This window comes from Euleptes europaea, chromosome 8, assembly GCF_029931775.1.
Source record: "Euleptes europaea isolate rEulEur1 chromosome 8, rEulEur1.hap1, whole genome shotgun sequence".
NCBI lineage: Eukaryota > Metazoa > Chordata > Lepidosauria > Squamata > Sphaerodactylidae > Euleptes > Euleptes europaea.
The window spans coordinates 42,620,077-42,644,529 of record NC_079319.1 but is presented as its reverse complement, the minus strand read 5'-3'; the positions used below and the strand labels follow the sequence as shown (position 1 = coordinate 42,644,529).

The 24,453-nt window shown below is 41.9% G+C and overlaps 1 protein-coding gene across 1 annotated transcript; it reads right to left on the bottom strand.

Moving 5' to 3' along the window:
• Positions 1-5,494: 5,494 nt before the first annotated feature.
• Positions 5,495-24,246, bottom strand: PENK (proenkephalin). The gene is made up of 2 exons (XM_056854290.1): positions 24,112-24,246; positions 5,495-6,460 (listed from the first exon to the last, which is right to left on the bottom strand). Exons 1-2 carry the CDS (start codon positions 24,244-24,246, stop codon positions 5,792-5,794), a joined length of 804 nt encoding a protein of 267 aa, XP_056710268.1. The 3' UTR covers positions 5,495-5,791.
• Positions 24,247-24,453: the final 207 nt, after the last annotated feature.

The following is a 24,453-nucleotide window of genomic DNA, read 5'->3' as shown; positions in this document are numbered from 1 at the left end:
GTCTATGTACATGCTATGCATGCTCTTTCTAGTTTTAGACAGCAATGCTGAATATATAAATACTATGTGTTAGCTTAAAGCTGTTTACAGTCTCTTTGACTGTGCCAATCTGTGTATGTGCTGTATAATGTATCAGCATTGTGCATATCTCACAGAGTACAGAGAGTCTCCTTTCCCTTCAGGAATATCTCTGGTCTCTTGCTCTGAGTAGGTTCAGAAGTCCCTCTGTTAAGTAGAGGACGTTCTGACACTATCTCAGAGGTCTAGCTATTAGCCCTGTATTCAGGATGCTTCTTAGCATTGGTAAGCCAAATAGGTTTAGTTTGTAAGAATCCATAAATCTGATGGACTCTCAGTGTTCCAATACATGGAAAGATCACTGCACTTAGATTCCCATTCAAAGAATAGGAATTCTAAGGGTCTCTATCCTCTTCTAGGAATAGAGCAGTCTCACAAGAAGACTGTAAGTAAGATATGTTGAAATATCCAGATCTTGATACTTCAAGATACCTCTGAGAACTACTGTCCACGCAAGGACCAGAGTCTCAATGTTTTACATCTCAAGCCTTTTGAGATGGAGAAGTGCTACATCAGACAGCTGCAGTCTGCCAGTCATAGCACTCTAAAGTGCTAGCTGTTCTGCAGCTGTATTTATGCTGTTTCTAGACTCATTAAGAGTGAAGAAAGCTCCTATCCCCTCCTTCTTATCCTTCCAGAGGGGTGCCTTTATTCTTTCTTATCAGATACCAGGAGCTTAGTGGCATCTGCTCCTGTCTTATGTCCTTATATGGATTTCCTTTTCTTTCAGTCCTCTTAGCTTAGAGTATACTCATTTCTGAGTTACATGATCACATTACATATTTAATTTCTATACCATCCTCTTCGTTAGGACTATACGCATTAAATGAGACTACTTAGAAATCTGTAGCACAACGTTTAACTATATAACTAACAAAACACAATTATAGCTGACATTGTCACTTGCAAAGTGTCATTGTTTACATTTGGTCAGCTGCATAGCCTTCAGAAGGCAAGAAAGCATATTACTCTTATCTTTAAGAGAACTTTAATGCCTCAATAGCACAGTTTCAGCTATTGATACCTTGAAAAGGCCAAGTATTCTGCCTTTGGTATACTTTGAGATTCTGACATCTGGCAGCTGAGTCAGAAAGGTGACTTTTGCACACTTTATGGACAGATAAGTGAAGGTACCCTGCGCTGCCCCTTCAAGGACAAAGCCAGAGTAACTTTAGTAGTTAGCTTTGATAGAGCTAACCTTGAGCTAGCCTGTCAGCATGACACAGACATTCATTATACATTACACAAACCTCTGTAATGGCTCAGTTTGCATGATGTGTTTAAGCTCTATATGGAATTAATTCTGCACATGTTCACAAAATACCATGATCATGTCAGAGACTGTTACAATGTATTTTCAGTGGCTTTGAGCCACATTACCTTCCTCTTCTCCCATTGTCCACACCAGCGTCAGCTGCCCAGACCTCCATCTCTTCAGCTAACAGCAGAAAAGACAAACGGCCAGAAGATGTGAGATTAATCTCCTTGGTTACCCTTTAGTCCAGAGTGAGAGTTTGGCTGGTGAGCTAGCTCTCACTGCCTTAAATCAGCTCACAGAGCTCCTCCGCAGTTTGCAAAGGCAGTCAGAGTGCCATCACCTTCACCAGAAGGTGATCACAAGTTTGTACTAGGGACTTTCCTTGAGTTTATACTGGGGTTGAGTTGATATAGAGGTTAGTCTTTCCAGGGGTCATTCCTTGCCCATCATAGTTGGCTTCAGTAATGAGTATGTGCGTCTCTGTGTTCAGGACTTTGCAATGTCATATGATTTAACTTGATTTACAATGCAATTGGGCTTTGAGTGATTAAAATGTGTAACGGAGAATTTCTCTGTGTGATTAAGAAAAACCTAAAATGACAAATCTGTGAAAATGGCAGATGGGGAAAAACCCAGCTAAAACATTGCTGGAGAAAGCAGAAAATGACGAAGTCTGAGTGTGGTGTATTTGGCTGTCGTGCTTGAGCAAAACATTTGCTCGTAATTCGGCAGCACCAAAATGAACATATGGATTGAAAAAGTGGTGCAGTCTCTGTGAACCAGAACTGTGCAAGTTATGTGCTGTATAACAAGCCTTTATGGTGTATGGCAATTTGAGCTTTAAAATTTCAAAGCAATTTGCAGATAAAACCAAATATTATGTAACAAGTTTCTACGTGTCAACCTATTAAAGTATGCAATACAGCCAAGGAGGCTGACAGCTGCCACGGAGAGGGGGAGGCTCCAGAAGCTGTGAAAGACACTGAGACCAGGAAGAGTGCTGAAGAAAAGAGGTCTAAGGTAGTGCAGGATTTTTGATACAACTGCTATTTTTTTTATATAGCACCCATTTATATTTTGCTATTCGGCGTAGTAGGGATCGATATAGAGATCATCATCGTTTCTGTACAATCTGCAGGTGTCAGGCAAGCTGAAGCAACATGCCCTGAATCCAGAAAAGTCCCATCCCTGGAGTCTCATTCCTAAAATGTAAAACTTTTACTATTCCTGCTGGAGCCTTGAATGTCAGCAGAAAAACAAGTGGATTGTGAAACGGTGATTGAGGGCCACTTCTATGACTCATTCTACTGGCAAAGTAGTTATCAAGATGGCATGGAATGGCTGTTGTGCCTGTGCAATGCCATGCCTCAAGGTTTTGCAAAGATCATGTGTGTTAACCTATGTTCACTGAAGCAGAGTGGTAAACTGCAGTACGACCTGAGTTCAATACCAACAGAAGTTGGTTTCAGGTAGCCGGCTCAAGGTTGACTCAGCCTTCCATCCTTCCGAGGTCGGTAAAATGAGTACCCAGCTTTGCTGGGGTAAAGGGAAGATGACTGGGGAAGGCACTGGCAAACCACCCCGTAAACAAAGTCTGCCTAGAAAACGTCGGGATGTGACATCACCCCATGGGTCAGAAATGATCCAGTGCTTGCACAGCGGACCTTTACCTTTACCTTTTAAACTCTGCTTAGGACTGCGCTGTAAACCACCCCAAAATGGCTAGGTGGGTTAACACAGATGAACTGGGAATGGAATGTATAGAGACGAAGCATGCCTAGGATATGATGAGATCAGAACGGAGGACAGCTTTTGAGCCACCTTATAAGACATGTTGGTCACCATGTAGTCGGTCATCTGTATAACCTCAATAAAATAACTGACAGCCATAGGGAGAGAACTAACCAGCGGCAGCATAAGATAACTTCCCCACTTGCTTCAATCTGATGAAGCTTTATCTACAGCAGTAGAAGTCACTACTGGAATGGGAGTTGCATATGTCTCTATGATCTGCATGTTAAAAATAATATTTATTATGTGGAAAGGCATCATTAGATGCTTTACAATGTGTAGCAGTATGTTCTTAGTATATTTTAGGAATCTAAAATTGAAATCACAACCCATGGTAGACATTGAGGACCAGTGAACTGTGAGCCCCTCTTTCATACTAAATAGGGTTGCCAACCTCTAGGTACTAGCTGGAGATCTCCTGCTATTACAACTGATCTCCAGCTGATAGAGATCAGTTCACCTGGAGAAAATGGCCGCTTTGGCAATTGGACTCTATGGCATTGAAATCACTCCCCTCCCCAAACCCTGCCCTCAGGTGAACTGATCTCTATTGGCTGGAGATCAGTTGTAATAGCAGGAGATCTCCAGCTAGTACCTGGAGGTTGGCAACCCTAGAGTAGACAGCAAAACAAATGAAAACAAAACAGACAAAAAACTTGTGCTAGTCTTTTAGCCAAAGAAGAATCTGCTTGAAGCTCTCAATAGTGTGAAAATAAAGTAAAAATACAATTTAAAAACAAAAACAAAAAACGTTTGAACATTTCTCTAAATATTTTGAACAGACTTTGGGTTGGATCCTGCCAGTTCTCTCCTTCAGTCTCACATAATCCTCCCCCCTTGTTACAACTCCCATTCCAATTGTTGTTTTTTGTCTATAGAGATCCCATTATCCCCAGCATAGTTTTTTTGGTAGTCAAAAGGTGGGGGACAACTTATTCTCCCTTTTTACTAATATAAAAAACTGTATAGATCCAACCCCATGTGCAACATTTTCACACTTACCTGTACATATAGGCATCAGTGTTCCCTTTTGTTTGAAATGCTCCTTATTAATTAAAACCAGTATTACTGGGTTTTCTCTTCATACAATTATAAACAAAATAAATGGTCATTTTTGCTTTTTGCAAGATAAAATAATGAAATTTGATTTGGGAATTCCAAAGGGCTGGGGAGAAAACCAACTCATGGAAAGCTTATGAAACAGATGACTAGTAGGAGCAGAAAAAAGTCTGAAACATGACATGAAATCAGCAAGGCAGTGGAAATCTTCAGTATAATAACAAAGGTGAATGCAGAATTCAGAAGAGGGGAATGTAGAAGTGGCCATTATTGTGGCTGGTAGCTTAGTTTTTATTATTCATCCTTATGTATGAGCCAAACATCAGCCCATCATAAATCATATGGTTAATGACACAAAGTTTTACATATTATAGTAACACACAACTACTACTGTTTCTGAATACAAGGAAGTATTCAGCCAGTAGTATGCTTTGATGTTTTTTGACTACCACATTCTAATGTACAAAGTAAAAAGCTGGTTGCAATAGTGGCCACCTTGCATTAAGAGAGATCAAGTATGATTCACTATTGACCTTCAGGGATTTAATTCCTTGTTATTTGAAATAACAGGGGCAAATCCGTAAGTGTATTTTAATATACACATATTTGAGAAAAGTTGCTAGAGGATGAACACAAGAAGATGCAGCTGAAGAACAGATACTCTTGAAAAGTAAAGGCAGTCTTCGGAAGTCATTGTTGCTCTTCATAGCAAAACCAGACATTCTGGGCCAGGGTTGCTTTTGAAACTTGTTGAGTCATTAATTAATTTCTACCATTCCATAAAAAGGGCTGATTCAGTTGGAGGAGACTGAAGCACTGGGACCTTGAGCTCAGCATCCCAAGGGTTTGTTGTAACACTGCCATTTGTGAGCATCCATCCAAGCACAAGTAACACAAGCTGGGTATCATACTAAAAACTGCTAGAACCACTCCTGAGACATAGCAGCTCCATGAATTTAGAAACATAGAGGTTGTCAAGTGCTTGTTTTAAAGATGCCATATTATGTTAGAAAATGCCTTGCTTGTACCAGTTGTACAAACTGCTTTAGTTAAATGCATAAAAGGTATGTACTCATAAATTTGCATTAAGCCATGTTGATCAGCTTTCAGTACAATTAAATAATGAATCATAAATCTGTAAAATGTATAATTTGCTTTAAAGTTTTCCTTAAAAATCCAATTTAAGTCCTTTGAAGATTGAACAAAACTGCATGTTATAATTCATTATAGAATTTGTTTTGTTTTAAAGAATTTGTCTTTGTTTTGAAGCAGTGATTGCCAAGAAACAATAAATACTTCTGGATGTAATATGCAGTTAGGATGAACAATTTATTGTATATACAGTTAAGCAACTGTGTTGTTTTAAAGAAATGGATATGGTAATCAAAGTAGATTTAGCATGAAAAGTACAACATAGACTCAAAACAGACAAAAACAGAAGATAGTTGTTGACTTAAAAATAGCACAGAACTTGAAATAACAGACAGCAGGTTGCATTATTAACTAGGACAGTAAAAAACTGTACAATACAAGCAACAAATTACAATAAATCATGATAAATGAGGCAGTCTTTCATTTGCGACCGAAAGGACAACAAGGAGGATTTTAAAATCTCATAAATCCACCGTATCTCTTTTCCATCTCTGGAACTTCTTTGGAATAACTTTCTCCATCTTCATCTGAAGGAAGAAGAGAATCGGCAAAGCGCTTAAGAAATCCACCATAGCGTTTTTGGTAGTCCAGCCACCACTCTGGCCTTCCCACTCGTCTCATGAAGCCACCATACCTCTTTTGCAGCTCTTTGGCATCATCTTCCTGTTCTGGGCTGTGCCTCACATTTCTCATGAAGCCACCATATCTTTTGATGATTTCACTATCATTATCAGTCATGTCCCGATAATGCCCAATGTTAGCATTTTCAGCTGTACCAAGAAGCTCTTTCAGATCAGAGGAATTAGCCAAAGCATCATCATCATCTGAGTTCTTCTTCATAAACCCTCCATACCTCTTGGTAAGGATTTCTCCTCCATTAGGTTCCTCCTCTGGTTCTATACGATAGAGCTCATCCATCTTCTTCATAAAGCCGCCATACCTTTTCATGAACCCACCATATTTTTTGGCTAGCAAATGACTCACATCCTGCTCTTTTGGGTTGTCCCCTAGGGCATCATTTCCTTCCTGGGATTGATCCAGTTTAGTTAGTTGTAGGAGTTCTTTGCAGGTTTCCCAGGCTTTGGCAGAAGGCAACTTTCCTTCACATTCTAGTGTACATACCTGAAAAACAGTTTGATTTTTAAAAGGATGCTTAAACATAATATTACATTTGAGATAAACATTTACATTTGCTAAAAATGTATGGATATACAAACTCCCACATTTCACAACCAACTATTCAGAGTATTAGTCATGGTTATGCACTTTGGAGCTCTGTAGCCTTCTTTGATATAGCACAGGGGTGTCAAAACTGCGGCTCCAGAGCCGCATGCGGCTCTTTGGCCCGTTGAGTGCGGCTCTCTGAACTTGGTTCGGAGCCCCTGCTCTTGCACCCGCTTGCTCCGGCAGCCAGGCTGCGGAGCCGGCGCGCCTGAGAGAGAGAGAGAGCGGGTGAGCGGGCGCGCTGTCTCTCCCCCCCGCCATGGAGAATGGCCGGGTCCCCCTTTCCCTTGCCCTCAATGGTTGGGAGGCTAAAGCCTCCCCTCCCCTCTAGTCGCGCGATTGCTGGGCTGGTTGTTTGGCGGTTCCTGCCCCCCCGCCTATCAGCTGTTGGGCAGGGGGGGCTTCCTTTGGTAGACCTGGCCTCCGGCTGAGTCCCATTGGGAGGCCAAGTCTACCCACTGGCTTTCTTGGCGGTAGACCTGTACTCCGAGGAGGAAAAAAAGTCCCCCTTCAGAGGCCAGGTCTACCAATTGGCTTCTATGGGCCTCCGGAGGCCAGGTCTACTGCCAAGAAAGCCAATGGGTAGACATGGCCTCCCAACGGGACTCAGCCGGAGGCCAGGTCCACCAATAGGCTTTTATGGCGGTAGACCAGGCCTCCAGACGAGGACTCCGGACAGGGAGGGGGAAATGGCAGGAACTTACAATTTAATTTTTATCAATAAATAAGATCACTATTAAGTATGAGATCAAGTTTTATTCAGTGTACCTATAGTTTAATTAAGACTTAAAACTTTAATTAAAGTTTATTAAGTTAATAAACAGTGTACCTACCTATATAGTTTAAGTTTAAGAAATTTGGCTCTCAAAAGAAATCTCAATCGTTGTACTGTTGATATTTGGCTCTTTTGACTAATGAGTTTGCCGACCCCTCATATAGCATATTGAGAAGAATTTATCTAATCTGGTATGGAATGCTCTTTGATGTGGTTTGGTACTGCACTATAGAAATCTAATCCGTTTTGGTAAAATTAGTGGAGATTCTGCATCAATGCAAATAGTGCAATCACACTTCCCAAAATATCATCTAATAGTGAAGTTGCCCAAATTGGAGGATACTAAATCCAGTGACTGGAGCTGTGAACAGACAAGACTGATCTTTCTACAAACCCCCCAAAAGCCCCAGGTTTGCAGGAAAAAAGTGAAATCTTAAAAAAAAAAAACTCCACACAAAAACTTTGGGGGATTTGAAAACATCCCAAATGACAAAAGGAGTGCCTTAGCTTTAAGAAACAGATTCCCGCTGTTGCTAAGCAACTACAGCATTCTAAGCCTGGAATTTCTCAGAGTAAAAGGGAGGGTCAGGACTCCTTCCAAGGCTGTTTTTGCCTTTGAGGAAGGCCTCATGGGGTCAGACCTGGGGGTACAGTTGCCAACTCCAGGTTGGTAAATTTCTGGATATTTGGGGTGGAATATATGGAGGGCGGAATTGGGGAGGGGAGGGGACTCAGCAAGATATAATGCCATAGAGTCCACCCTCCAAAGCAGTCAGTTTCTCCAGGGGGACAGATCTCTGTGTGATTTTGGGCCAGTCACATATTTTCAGCCTAACCTACCTCACAGGGTTGTATTGAGTAAAAAAGAAGGAGAGGGGAATAACATGAGTTGCTTTGGTCTCCACTGTGGAGAAAGGTGGGCTATAAATAAATAGTAAATAAATAAAGGTGGGTTATAAATAAAAAATAAGTATACCTGAAGATGGGAGGCAGATAAAAGGTAGGTTGGTGAATGATTGAGAAGGAGAGAATGAGGCAGGGAATGGGGAGAGGATATGGGGGTTGCTGTGGAAGGGAAAGAGGAAATAGTATGGGGAAAGGAAAAGAGGGGAAGTGAGGTTTCACCCCACAAGTCCTTGAGGATTCCCTACCATTCAAGCGGGTGTGGCCCAGTGGCTGGCACCGCTTGATTGGGCCACAGTTTTATTAGGAAAAGGCTGCTGGGGTGTGTGTAAAGGAAAAAAATTAAGGCAGAGGGCAGATAAAAGTTGATTGGTTGGCTGGTTGGTGGGAAGAAGATAGGGTTGCCAATTCCAAGTTATTAAATTTCTGGAGTTTGTGGGTGGAGCCTGGGGGAGGGTGGGATTTGAGGAGGGGATGGACCTCAGAAGGGGAACTAGGGTTGCCAACCTGCAGGAGGGGGGTGAAGATCCCCTGCATTTACAATAGATCTCCAGACTACAGATATCAATCCCCCTGGAGAAAATGGCTGCTTGGAAGGGAGCATTATACCCTGCTGAGGTCATTTTCATCCCCAAACCTCACCCTTTCAAGGCTCCACCCCCAAATCTCCAGGAATTTCCCATCCTGGAACAATAAACTCTAAGGCAGTGATGGCGAACCTTTTAGAGACCAAGTGCCCAAACTGCAACCCAAAACCCACTTATTTATCGCCAAGTGCCAATACGGCAATTTAACCTGAATACTGAGGTTTTAGTTTAGAAAAAACAACTCATACATTCACATATTTTGCGTTAAAAGGAAAACATAATAACAGAGCTTTCAATGATACAAACAACTTTTTATTGAAAGGTAAAAGTTTGCATTTGGCATGCATCTCTCCGGGACTTGTCCTCTGCTCAGTCACCGGACATTATTGCACATAAGTAAACAATTATACTGTGCCTGAACCTCCTCAAGAAGTGCTTGAAACTGTTCACAATTCAGAGCACGAGCCATGATGTGATTCACCATTTTTGTGACATCTTTGAGGACATCGTCAATTTTTTTGAACAATTAATGTGATTTTTGCTGTTGTGTGCATGCTGATAATTTGTCTACCCTTGGCTCATACTTTGTAAGTTTGAGAGCAACACATGCAGCACTCAGGTCATCTGTTAGCCTGTTTCTGGTGTCAGATTTGATATAATTCAAAGCTGAAAACAACTGCTCACAAGCATAAGATGATCCAAACAAAGTCAGGAAAGCAATTCCAAGTGCTTTCATTGACTTAAAATTATTTGGCAGAGAATTCCACACTTTAAGGATTTCATTTTCAGAACTAACTGTGCTGTCCTTTGGCATCCGTTCTATCTTCTCAAGTGTTTCACGCAGGTCATAGAATTTATTTTTCCAGATAGAGCTTTCTTGAAATTCTATTAGCTCAATTTCCAGATTTTCTAAATCTAACCAGTGTAGGCAGGAAAGATCAAGTTCTTCAAATTTGGCTTTATCTGGAGAAGTAAGAAAACAAAGGGTTGTCTCCATCTTACAGAACTGTAAAAATCTGTTACTAAAATTCACCTTTTCAGCTGCTACAATGCTAGAAAATTTCTTGTAGATTTCCTGATGGCTTGTAGGATTGTCTTCAAATGTTGTAGAATTTTCTAAATGCTTTTTTAGATGGGCGGGGACCTATCCAAACTGAAGACGGGCGCCCCCCCCGACAAACAGCTGAGCTGCCCCACAGCTCAGCTGAGAGGGGGGGCGTGTCAAGGTGCTCGGCCACAGCCTCCCGGTCCAAACTGAAGACGGGCTGGGCGCCCCGACAAACAGCTTAGCTGCAGCTGCAGCTCAGCTGAGAGAGAGGGAGGGGCTTGCCCGGGGTGCAAGTAGAGGGAGGGCGCCAGCGCAGGCTTGAGGAGCATGGGCTTGGGGAGAAGGAGCACCGCCCTCAGCGCCCTCACCACGGCAACACGGCACAGCCCTAGGCAGATGGGAGGGGTCCGCGCATGCCCACAGAGAGGGCTCGGCGTGCCCGTTCGCCAACACGGCTCTAAGGAGAACTGATCTCTGTGGCTGGGAGATCTGTTGCGATTTCAGGAGATTTCCCCCTTCCCCCACTGGTTGGCAACCCTAGAAGGACAGAAAAAGGGATAGGCTATTGGGCTTTCAGAACAGGGAAAGAGGAAATAGGGGAGGAGCGGGAAATTAGATGCCTCCTGCCAGTCCTTGCAGGTCCCTCCTTGTTCATATATATATTTATTTTAATTAAATGCATTATAAGACACAGAACCAAAGCTAACATAGCAATAAATCGCACTATTGAAATATGATTAAAATCCATCTGGTTTTATACTTCAGATGTCTCTGTAGAATATACATGTAGTAAAACGTAAGGCAAACTTCTGTTTCTGGTCCAATGTTCTCTGTAGCCACGTGTCAGAGAACAGAGATTGTCTGTCAGTCTCTGCCACGTGGGCATACACTCACACAATGATAACGACACATTCACCATTGCACAACATCTGAAGCAATGCGTTGTGCAGTAGCCCCAGTGGAAAATTCCCAGAACCGATTACATTTTCCCAGACCTTTCTGTTACAACAGCATGTAACCAACCTCATTTTAATTTCTCTTTAGAAATTTTTGTAATAAGCCAAACCTGTACACAGAGATGGCATCTTTCAGTTTATTTACAATGTTTTTATGCTGGCTTTTCACACAATTTAGGGTCCTTAGGGTTGCTTTCTAATCCTAGATGGTGAGGGCCCCTGGAGATAACCCTAATGATCAAGTAGGTTCATATGGGAATTGTTTTGTATGCATGTGTGTGTGTGTGATTGAATCAAGGGAATGAAGCTCCTTGTAATTGCATCAGGGGAAACCCTGGGCAGCTTGGAGTTCCCCAAGGCTCCTGAACTGTATGCTCCCATTGGCTACTGGGGTTCCCCTCCAATCACAGTTGGGGGGGGAGTGGCCGCAGGCGGCCAAGCAGGCATATAAGCAGGGGTCTGGTCACTGTAGTTAGTTCTGTTCTTGTTCGTACAATAAAGCGGTTGCTGGTGGAACTCCGTCTCCGACCTCATGGGTTTCCCCATGCAGACTTAACAGGAATGTAGTCCTTAAGGTACGTTGGACCCAAGCTGTATAATGAAGTCAAGGTCAATGTATGTTGGACCCAAGCTGTATAATGAAGTCAAGGTCAATACCAGCACCTTGATTTGGGCCTTATAGAAAATTGGGAACCAGTGTAGGTGGAAAGTGACTGGACCCACTCTAGTCAGCGTTCTGGCTGCAGCATTCTGTACCAATTGCAGCTTCCAGACACTCTTCAATGGCAGCCCCACACAGAGCAGTCTAATGTAGTTGTTACTAGGGCATGCACCACCGTGGCAAGACCTTTTTTTGCCCAGGAAAGGCCACAGCTTGAGAGCCAGCGTGATGTAGTGGTTAAGAGTGGCAGACTCTAATCTGGAGAACTGGGTTTGATTTCCCGCTCCTACACACAAAGCCAGCTGGGTGACCTTGGACTAGTCACAGTTCCCTCAGAACTCTCTCAGCCCCACCTGCCTCACAGGGTGTCTGTTGTGAGGAGGGGAAGGCGATTGTAAACCACTTTGAGGCTCCTTAAAGGTAAAGAAAAGCAAGGTATAAAAACCAACTCTGCTTCTTCTTCAGCTGGCTTATTAGCCGAAGCTGGTGGAAGGCACTTCTGGCCATTGCTACCACCTGCTTATCCAACAGTAGGCTCGGGCCAAGCAGAACCCCCATACTACAAATCTGCTCCTTTAGGGGGAGTCCAACCTATTCAGAACAGGCGACACATCAATTCCTGGGTCAGTTCTTCTGCCTACCAGTAGCATCTTAATGCCAGCATAAAGTGTCAGCTTACCAGCCCTCATCTATCACAAAACTGCTTCCAGGCAGTTTATACAGCCTCCCTGGGAACCTCTGGAAGGGAGAGATGGAGCTGAGTGTCATCCGCACATTGATCACAATCCAGCCAAAATCTCTGGATGACTTTCCCCAGTGGCTTCATGTTAAAAATCATAGTGGACCAGATGGAACCTTTCAGGACTGATAGGTGAGAGGTAAAGGGGCCAAACAGCTGTCCCCCAGCACCACATTTTGAAACCTACTCTTTAGATAAGACCAAAGCCACCAGAAAACAGTGCTTCCCAGTTCTAACCCAGAAAGGCAGTCCAGAAGAATACCATATTTGAAGCTACCAAGAGGTCCAAAAAAATTGAAAGTGTCACACTCACCCCACCCATCTAGTGGTGTAGGTCATCCACTAGAGTGACCAAGACCATTTCAGTCCCATAACCAGTCCTGAATCCAGACTGAAAAGGATTCAAAGAACTTGTTTCATCCAGTTACGCAACTGTGTTTGCACACGTGTAGCAGTAGCAACTATCTTTCCAAAGGACACCATAAATTTTTGCCAAAGAGTTATCAGTTCTACAGCAACTTATTTTATATTTTTAATTTAGCTTATCTGATTCGTTACATTTGGTACACCTTATTACTTCAGAAATTCTACCTATATTCTTAAAAATGTAGTTTGAATGCTAGTGATTTCTAAAAAAGATAGACTTGCATGAATATAGTATATAATGCATCACTTGTTACTGCTTCCCAGTCACGAGACCCTTTCCTACAAATACATTATTATACCCGTTCAACACAGCTAATGAATTAGGAATGCTACATGCAAAATAATGCTTTGCCTTATTGCCAGGGCTTAATTTCTACATTTAATACTTGGGACTTGTGCATAATTCCTGACATTGGATCAGAACAGAGGATTGATGCTTACACTTCAGACTGTTCAAATGTTTGAAAGTGGGGTGAAACCTGCAGGGATGAGACTCCCAGATTCAGGCTCTCCAGCATCGCGACGAGATAATTGTTGTTGTCACTGTTGCCCGCTTCAACATTTTGGTGAATGGCTATGCACATGCAGCAGCGGGAAGCTTATTCAACACTCTTGTGCCGTCTATACCTGTCCAGTTTTATCATGTGGAATTCATGATAAATTAGGGTTGCCAACCTCCAGGTAGTAGCAGGAGATATTCTGCTATTACAACTAATCTCCAGCCGATAGATATCAGTTCACCTGGAAAAAATGGCCGCCTTTGGACTCTATGGCATTGAAGTCCCTCCACTCCCCAACACCACCCTCCTCAGGCTCCACCCCAAAACCTCCCGCCGGTTGTGAAGAGGGACCCGGCAACCCTAAGATATATAAATGTGGTCTTTGTCCAAATAATAAAAGTATAGTGAAATGTGGTGATTGGGGGAGAAGGTATGGCTGTTGTTTTTTTACAGATGGTGTGCGGACTTAATATTTCAACAGGACTCACTCTTCCCCCTTCCTAAATAACTTGGGATAGGATCTAAACACACATATACCCCCACAGTGATCTTTACAATATTAACTAGACTGTACAGGAATAGCTGGGTTTAGACATTTTAGTGAGAATGAAGATGAAATTTATAATCAACTCCTGGGAATACTTTCATGAGTCAGATTTGGTCTTTATAAAAAATTAACAGAAGTATGTGTTAGTTTGCAGTTCAGTTAGTTTCATGATTCACAAAACATCCTGCATATTTCACTCCAATTGTTTCACTTCCATGGTCATGAGTCAAGATGAAAGGTGGGATATAAACAATTTTAAAGCAATTCTTCTCTTATATTACTTTGAGTAAATAATGCACAGAGGCAGTGTATGGAGGGTCAGTCCGGTGTCTGAAGAGTTGGAATATGTCTGACAGTTTTATTCTGACTGCTTTTAGGGAAATTCTTTAGAAAGAGCTCAGAAACTGGCAGGATAAGCCCATTACATTCCACACAAAAGAAGCTTGGTAGCGAATTAATTCCAATATGTTATTTAGCAATATAAATAATGTTTAGTTTGATTCAATTCATTTTTACTGATGGCTTAAATATATCTTCAGTTTTAACTGCTATGCTGAAGAAATAATTAATGGCCCCTGGTGTAATAATAGTTAGGGAAGAATGAGCCTGACCTGGTGACTTTCTGAGCTCTCTGGACTCTGGTTATGCAAAATACTTAAGTGGGTGTCCATAAACTTAATAAATTATGTGATCTTCCAAATGCCAGCAATATTGATGAGCATGATAACTTAATTACATATACAAAAGCTTGCTTCTGCTTTATATGAAGCAACATATCAATGTGTGCAGGGCATACACAAAAACTTTGATTCTCCCATCATTAGTATCCTTAAAAACAATGAAGAAAAATGAACTTCAGGACTGGGGATTTGTTAACCCTTCTATGGTTTATATTGAAAAGCACTTTATAAGTATTAATTAAGGTGAAGTCTTCCTATACTGAAATTAGAGACTTTTACAGAAGCCATGAAGCACTGCATAGGGACATGGAAACAGGTCAAAGGGAAAACAGAGTGGCTGACTTCCCCAATGAGCCTCCTCTGAGGACTACAGCACAAACCCAAAGGCATCAAGCAAGATGACACTCAATGCCACCAGAACTCAGTCATCGATTCCAGGTCTTTGCAGTGGAGTCAGAGATGGAAACACTGTCCAAGGAAGAACCAGAAGGACAAGAAAGACAGAGTGAGGAGAGCATGAGGATATGACATTGGAAAAAATGACATTGGAAGGGAAAAGAAAGTGTTGGTCATTGGCAACTCACCTCTGAGGGGTATGGAACATCTTGTGTCTAGGTCTGACCCCTAGCACAAGAGGTGTGTTGCTTTAGAGGGGCAAAGATTAAAGATTTTGCTGACTGGATGCCAAAACTGATCAAATCTACAGGTCATTAACCATTTGTTTTTTTATGTTTTGTTTTTTTGGTTCAATAAATTACCCATTTGTGATTGTTCATGTAGGAACGAACAACACAGCTGTGAACACCATCACAAGCATTAAGGCTGACTATTAAGTTCTTGGAAGGAAGCTGAAGGGAATGAGTGCACAGGTGGTGTTCTCTTTGATCCTTCCTGTCATAGGAAGAGGAATATGACGGGAGCAGAAGATAAAGGAGGTGAACCACTGGCTGCATTGGTGGTGCCAGCATGAGCAATTTGGATTCTCGGACCATGGGCTAGGTTTTCTTGAAGATGGCCTACTAGCACATGATGGACTTCACATATCAAGGTCAGGGAAGAATGTGTTTGGCAGAAAACTTGAGAGATTCATCAGGAGGGCTTTAAACTAACATCACGAGGGGAAGGAGATGACCAACATGAGGATTTCAATGAAGGAGAGCAAACAACAGAGGCTTAACTGGGAGGGCCAGGTCAAAAGGTGCATATCTACCAATGCACAAAGCCCAATGCCCAATAAGAAAGAAGAGCTTGAGCATCCTTGTAGTTATGGGTGACTTCAATTTTCCTGATGTATGCTGGGAGACAAACTTGCTAAGCATCCACAGCCATGCAACTCCCTGACCTGCCTAGATTATAACTTCATTTTTCAAATGGTTGAGGAGGCTATAAGGAGCACAGCCATACTTGGTGAAGGTTATGGGGACCCTAGGGGGAAGTGACCATGTTCTACTAGAATTTCTTTTGCAGTGAGGGACCAAGGAAGTTCATAGCCAGACATGTATATTAGACTTTAGTAGGGCAGACTTTCATAAACTCAGAGGCATGATGAGAGTCATTCCATAGGCAAGAAGCTGGAAGGGATAGCAGCCAATGAAACGTGGGTTCTCCTAAAACAAGAACTCTTGCGAGCTCAAGCCATCACTATTACAACAAGATGGACATGGTAGGGGATCTATGTAGATGAACAGAGATCTCTATGACAAGCTATGGAAGAAGAAGGAAATGTTCAAGAAATGGAAGCAAGGACATAACCTCTACAGAAAATTATCTGAGGGTTGCTAAGCACTGTAGGTCAGCCATCAGAGAGGCCAAAACTCAGAGTGAGCTGAGGCTGGCCAGGAGGTTCGCTACAACAGGAAAAGCTTCTTCAAATATGCGAGGAGCAAACATACAGAAATAGGCCCACTGTTGGGTGAAAATGGAGAAACAGAGAGAAAGCAGAAAGGCTCAATCTGTGCTGGCAGTGACAGACCAAGAAAGGGATCTTGGGGTGATAGTGGATCGCTCGATGAAAATGTAAACCCAGTGTGCGGCTGCTGTGGAAAAGGCAAATTCCATGCTGGCCATAATTAGCTGAGGAATAAAGAATAAAACTGCTGCTATCATACTGCCCTTGTACAAATCTATGGTGAGACAATACTTGGAATATTGTGTAGAGTTCTGGTCACCACACCTAAAAAATGATATTGCAGAGCTTGAGAAGGTGCAGAAAAGAGCAACCAAAATGATCAGGGGACTAAAGCGGTTAAAATGCTTAGGGCTGTTTAGCTTGGAAAGAAGGCAGTTAAAGGAAGACATGATAGAGGTCTATAAAATTATGCATGGTATGAAGAGAGTCCATTTTCAGGAGCCCCGTGGGGCAGAGCGGTAAGCTGCAGTAGTGCAGTCAGAAGCTCTGCTCACGACCTGAGTTTGCTATTCGGCGTAGTAGGGATCGATATAGAGATCATCATCGTTTCTGTACAATCTGCAGGTGTCAGGCAAGCTGAAGCAACATGCCCTGAATCCAGAAAAGTCCCATCCCTGGAGTCTCATTCCTAAAATGTAAAACTTTTACTATTCCTGCTGGAGCCTTGAATGTCAGCAGAAAAACAAGTGGATTGTGAAACGGTGATTGAGGGCCACTTCTATGACTCATTCTACTGGCAAAGTAGTTATCAAGATGGCATGGAATGGCTGTTGTGCCTGTGCAATGCCATGCCTCAAGGTTTTGCAAAGATCATGTGTGTTAACCTATGTTCACTGAAGCAGAGTGGTAAGCTGCAGTACGACCTGAGTTCAATACCAACAGAAGCTGGTTTCAGGTAGCCGGCTCAAGGTTGACTCAGCCTTCCATCCTTCCGAGGTCGGTAAAATGAGTACCCAGCTTGCTGGGGATAAAGGGAAGATGACTGGGGAAGGCACTGGCAAACCACCCCGCAAACAAAGTCTGCCTTGGAAACGTCGGGATGTGACGTCACCCCATGGGTCAGGAATGACCCGGTGCTTGCACAGGGGACCTTTACCTTTTATGAAGAGAGTGGACAGGGAGAAGCTTTTCTCCCTCTCTCATAATACTAAAATGCGGGGTCATCTGCTGAAGCTGGAGGATGAGAGATTCAAAACAGATAAAAGGAAGTATTTCTTCACACAACGCATAGTTAAATTGTGGAACTCCCTGCCCCAGTGTTGTGCTTTTCAACATATATAGGGTTAAAATGTATAGATAGTGACAAACTGCAGCATGGATTAAAACCTTTTTGATATTAGTTTGGGTTTCCATAGGAGAATGACATCTGAGAGAGTAGATTGCTTACAGAAAAGGAAGCCTGAATTTTTTTTTAAAAACCGCAGTTAAGAAGTCAGCTAAAATCAGCTGAAGTCTGGGAACAGAGCTAGACTAGGAGATAAGGTTGTTGATATTTCACAGTACAAAGAAAAATATATTTAAGAGCGGTACACTTTATACTCAGCTGTGAGATTCACCCTCAGTTATGAGAATGAGTGGGGGGGGGATGTTTCAGCTTTGTGGTTTCTTAAGTATTTTTCTTGCTTTTAAGTTTAATATAAGTGCAACTATATGCAATTTTAATAATGAATTGTTTGTCTTTGTGGTTAATTTACTTTGAAGAAGGAAGTGTGAAGGTTGAGATCTTATTTTGAGAATGCATATTGGTATCTATGTTTATATGTTATTTCCTATGTCATCTATTCATCTGACATGAGATCAAGGTGAAGGATAAATGCTTGTTAAGAGAAATTTTGTCTAATTAATACATTTTATGTCTTTTGATGCTTGAGAATATTTCAGTATTCTCATAACAGTATTTCATTGGTTCTCATAACAATTGAACTCTGGAAGGGTAAATACAGGGACTTAAAATTGTAAGAGGTTGGGAAAATTCTCTGTCAGACATGCTGTCTGCATGAGAGTTTTTCCCAACATGGCACATTAATGGGTATGTAACCACTGTATATTTTTTACTGTATTCAGATCTGTCATAATTTGTCATAATCTGTTAGATTTTCTCATATAATCTAATGTTCATATATTCCATATATATATATTAGTGCTTTTTTTACTTTAATAATCTTGAAGCACTAACAATAAAAAGAATTCTAGCACAATTCAAAGTTGTATCATGACTTGAGGTGGCTGGTTAAGTAAGATAACGTATCTTTTAGTGAAATACAAAATCTATAAACATTGCCACTAAGCAAAGTAATTGATCTGCTTCACCAGGATGTGGTGATGGCTGCCAAGTTGGAAGGCTTTAAGAGGGGAGTGGACTTGTTCATGGAGGAGAGGGGTATTCATGGCTACAAGTAAAAAATGGATACTAGTCATGATGCATACCTATTCTCTCCAGGATCAGAGGAGCATGCCTATTATATGAGGTGCTTTGGAACACAGGCAGGATAATGCTGCTGCAGGTGTCTTTTTTGCGGGCTTCCTAGAGGCACCTGGTTGGCTACTGTGTGAACAAACTGCTGGACTTGATGGACCTTGGTCTGATCCAGCATGGCCTTTCTTATGTTCTCAATGCCCATTTTGCCTCAGTTTTTTCCCTGAAGAAGAGAACAGGCTCATCTAGAGATGGCAGTAGGTAAGGCATGGTGGTCCAGGCTGCCGGTTGACACAGACAGGGAGGATGTTGAGAGGCACCTGCCTGCACTGGATGAGTACAAATTCCTTGGGCCAGATGGCGTGCACCCGAGAGTATTCAAATAACTTTCTAGAGAGCTTGCAGAGCCCTTGTCCATCATCTTCAAGACCTCTTGGAGGATGGGTGATGATGTGCCACAAGACTGGAGGAGGGCGAATGGTATCCCAATCTTAAAAAAAGGGAGGAGGGATAACCCTGGAAACTACAGGTCAGTCAGTCTGACCTCTGTCCCACGGAAGGTGCTGGAGCAGATTTTAAAGGGATCAATCATCTGAAGGACAACTTGGCAATCCAGAGAAGCCAGCATAGATTTGTACCCAACAGGTCCTGCCAGACCAACCTTATTTCCTTCTTTGATCAAGTTATGAGCTTACTGAATCACAGGAATGCTGTTGATATTGTTTTCCTCGATTTTAGTAAAGCTTTTGACAGGGTCACCATGATGTTCTGATGGGTAAGCTGGAACACTGCAGACTAGACTCTAGGATAGTTAGGTGGATAGGGAACTGGTTGGAGAATTGCGCCCAAAGAGTAGTTGTCAATGGCATTTCACCTGATTGGAGGAAGGTATTCAGTGGGGTGCCACAGGGTTCGATTCTAGGCCCAGTACTTTTCAAATTTTTTATAAATGATCTGGATGAGTGAGTGGAGGGACTACTCAGTAAATCTGCAGATGATACCAAATTGGGAGGAGTAGCGAACACCCCGGAAGATAGAGATATAATTCAACAAGATCTGAACATATTGGAAAAGTGGGTGGATGTGAGAAGATGCAATTTAACAAGGACAAGTGCAGAGTTCTACATCTGAGTAACAAAAATGAGAAGCATGCATACTGGATGGAGGGTACACTTCTGGATAGCAGTGTGTGAATGAGATCTTGAGGTATGGGTGGATTGTAAGCTGAATATGAGCAGTCAGTGTGATGCAGCAGCAAAAACAGCTAATGCGGTCTTCGGTTATAACATCCAAATCACAAGATGTCATAGTCCTGCTGTACACTGCATTGGTCAGGTCACACCTGAAGTACTATGTGCAGTTTTGGAGGCCTCACTTCAAAAAGAATGTGGACAGAATGGAATGGGTGCAAAGGAGAGCAACAAGGATGATCAGAGGCCTGGAGACCAAGCCCTATGAGGAAAGGCTGAGAGAATGTTCAGTCTGGAAAAGAGGAAATTGAGGGGGGACATGATGGCCCTCTTTAAGTATTTGAAAAGCTGTTACTTAGAGAAGGGCAGGGAGCTGTTTCTGTTGGCAGCAGAAGATAGGACTTGTAATAATGGGTATAAATTATGGGCGGAAAGGTACCGGATGGACATTAGGAATTTTTTTTAAAGTAAGAGTAATTCAGCAGTGGAATTGGCTGCCTAGAGAGGTGGTGAGCTTCCCCTCACTGGCCGTCTTCAAGCAGCAGCTGGACAAACACTTATCAGGGATGCTTCAGGCTGATTGTGCATTGAGCAAGGGGTTGGACTAGATGGCCTGTATGGCCCCTTCCAACTCAATGATCCTATGGGCAAGAACCAAGATGGCCAGGATTTTGTAGTCCACGACTTCCCTTTAGGAGAAATGTTCCATTGCATTTTTAATTGCTAAAAGGGCAATTAAAATTTAGCATAGATAATATTGTCCATTCCCCCTGTCTCTGCCATGATGGAGAAAAATCTGGCATGCTTGAATATCTGGATTAAAGCTTGTGTCGTAACAGCGGCTGCAATCCATACAAAGTTACTATTAACGTCATCAGGCTCTGTATATCATTTGCACAGGTTTGTATGAGAATGAACATGTTTACACATATGCAACCATTTTGAAACCAATGCATTTCTAGGCACTTCCCTTGACTCTTAATCTCTAATGTCTCATGTACTCTTAGCTTGCCTGACTTGCTTTTTCTTCTGTATTACTCTCAAGAAGGAAAGGAAACTCACTGATGGAACAGTAAGACAAAAGGACCTCTTTAACAACAATTATGTTTTCAGAACCATAGGGACCTAAAATAAATGACTACATTCTCAAGCACATTGTTCCCTAGAGTTAATGAATTCTTTGATTTAACAATGGTATTTTGGTAGGAACTATGGCTCAGTAATAGAGCACATGTGTTATATACAGAAGGTCTTGTTCAATGCCACGCATATCTAGTCCAAGGATCTCAAAAAGCAGGTAATGAAAGACTTTCTTTACCTGAGACTCTGGAGAAGTGCCAATCAGAGAAGACATTACTGAGCTAGATGAACTAATGGTCTGATTCTGTAAATTCATGTCTTAATTTCTGAATAGTTTTGATGTAATATGGTGGAAATAAATGTTTTCTGAACCAATTCAATTTATGTATGAAATGCCTGTTCTAATGACAATACAAGTGTTATGGTAAAATATATGATCTGTTAATGGTTTAAAATGGAAGAATTGGAACATGGACTATTTAGTTCTCACTTAATCCTACAATTCTATAGATAGAATTACAGCTAAAGGTATGACCTAAAGTGATCTGGCCATACCTTTTTGTATGTCTATTTTACATTCAGATTCATTTCTCTTATGCAGATAGATCATTTAATTATATTTTCAATTTTTTATTTGGCAACTATATTAACAGTGGAATCAATGAGACTGGAATAACTCTGTGCTGTAACTTACATAATGATTTTAAGATGTGTTAACCTCCTGAAGAACAGCATTGTTAATCTTCAAAGCTAGGCTTTTCATCAAGCAAGAAGGAAGGGGCATTCCATTCATTTTGTATCGCATTCATTCTAATTGTCATGTTTTTCCACATTAGCTATGGCTACATAATTGGGCTGATTTATCTTCCTGGAATATGTGATCAGCAAATATGAAGATAAAAAGGAAGCAAAATAAGCACAGCCTCTTGAAATCACAGCATTGCTCTTGAACCAGGAAGAACCGGAGTACTGTTTTCTTTGTCATATATAGATTGAGGGATCATACACAGAGTGAAGGAGCGAACTTTTTCTCTCTGAGTTCTTAAAGAAGAAGAAGAGTTGGTTTTTTATATGCCGACTTTCTCCACCATTTAAAGAAGAATCTAACCAGCTTTCATTCGCCTTCCCTTCCCCTCCCCACAACAGACACCCTGTGAGGTAGGTGGGGCTCAAACAGTGTGACTAGCACAAGGTCACCCAGCTGGCTTCATGTGGAGGAGTGGGGAAACAAATCCAGTTCACCAGATTAGCCTCCGCCGCTCACGTGGAGGAGTGGGGAATCAAACCTGGTTCTCCATATCAGAGTCCACTGCTCCAAACCACTGGTCTTAACCACTACACCACGCTGGCTCTCAAATTCATATTTCTCCTTCTGCCTTCACAAATACAGTCTTGTATCACCATAATGTTCAGGAATCCATTAAACAATTGGTGCTGGTGCTTTTGGGCAAAAAGTCTGGAATTCTGGTAATATAATGACAAGCTTAAAGCTCCCTTGTACTCCTTGCAAAAGGAACTAAGACTGAGTGCACAGGCAGAAGCGTGTTTCTCTCTTTCATTGTCCTGTAGGACAATGTCTATGAGCCGTATATAGTCTATGAGCCTTATAGACTCATAGGCTGGAAACAAACAAAAAACCCTCAAAAGTTTTCTTTTTAGGATTCTAGGTTTTTTTATTCCTTTGAACAGTTTCTCCCCACTAGCATATTATAATCTGCTTCTGCAACTCATCAATATCAAAAGCCACTTGTCACATTTCATGGAAGGCTGCTGTTTAAGCAAAAGAAGTGGGCAGGTGGAACTAATTGCCCTGTGTCGTTGTCATGCCCCCCCCCCCCCAAGAATCCCGGCAATACAGTAAAAGAAACCAAAAGACACAAAAATCAACACATTAGATACTCGAGGAAAGTTACATGTGCAGATGGTTCAAGTAAGACTTTTCTGATATGAGAAGACAAACCCACCCCAACAAGAACAAAATTCTGGCTTATTACCCTACTGGGAACTACATAGTGATACGTAGACCTAAATGCATCCATAAGGCCATTAATCAATTAATCCTTTTGACTCATATTTCCCTTCTGATTTCAAGCATCTGAATAATGCTTCTCTCATCTTGGCTAAATCAAAAGGTTTTAACATATTATGATTTACGGCAGATCAAAATGGACCTCCCCAGGAAGGGACTGCAAAAGCCCAATAAATGGTAATTCTGTCACCACGGTGTAAAATAAGCATGGCCTCAATCTATCCTCAAATGTTATGGAGGCTATCATACAGTTTAAGATCATGGTTGGGGGGGGGGGTCCAGTTTATACTTAATGAACAAATAATTCTATTTCTTCCCTCTTATGAATTGCTTAACTCTGCCAGGCATGAGCTAGTGAGAAACGTAAGAGCTCTCCATGGTCCTGAGATAGCGGGCATGCTTTTAGGGGTGTGTGTGAGTATGTGTAAAATGCTGTCAAGTCACAGCCAATTTATGGTGACCCCAGAAAGGGGCTTTCAAGGCAAGAGAGAAACAGAGGTGGTTTGTCATTGCCTTCCTCTGCAGAGTCTTCCTTGGTGGTCTCTCTTCCAAGTACCTACACTGCTTATCTTTTAAGATTTGACAAGATAGGGCTATACCATGCCGCCTTCCCTCTCATGCTTTTCGGTACAGGGATGTATTTGTTATGCATCTGTCATAGAAGCCAGAGAAACAATCTGAATATCTGATACAACATAATGCTAAGATTGGTTCTCAAACATTCTTCTAGCAGTGGATGGAGCAGTATACATGGTTTCTGAGGGTATATAAAAATGTCTATACTGAAAATTCAGAATATCTCCACCTGATGCTGTACTCAGTGACAGAGATTAGAATCACTACATCATACATAACTGTATTTGGAAAATACAGTTGGTTATTCTTTATTGAACATGGCTATTGTTATAAATGGGTGATTAAAGTGAATTAGCAGTCACTAATCTGTGTTAGTGACCTGTGTGAGGCTAAGTTTCACTATGTGTCTGGTTTCCATGTGCTGTATAGTTTTCTGTGGTTATACAAGTGTGGTTTGCTCATTGGATTTCTTACATGGGTAACAATGGGGGGGCTTTCATAAAAAACAAACAGTTAATTCTGCTTACCAGAGGTTTGATGCTGGCATGGGATGCCAGTCGGGTACAGAATGTACAGTCTTTGCTGCAATCTGCCTGAACAGAAAGGAGGAGGCATGTGCTAAGAGCCAAGAGCAAGAAATAAAATCTCAGAAGCAATGTCATGGTCTGCAAAAAAGAAGAAGGGACAATTTAGCCCAACAGCTGTCACCTATTTTCCTGTAGCATGCATATCTCCCATCCAAAAATACTTCATGTTCTTATCACTGAACACATTAACAGGTAAAAAGAAATCAAGGGGAAGGAGTTCTACCTAATTAATTGCTAGAGCAATTTATCTGAACACATTTCCTTGCAAGCAAGTCCCATTGG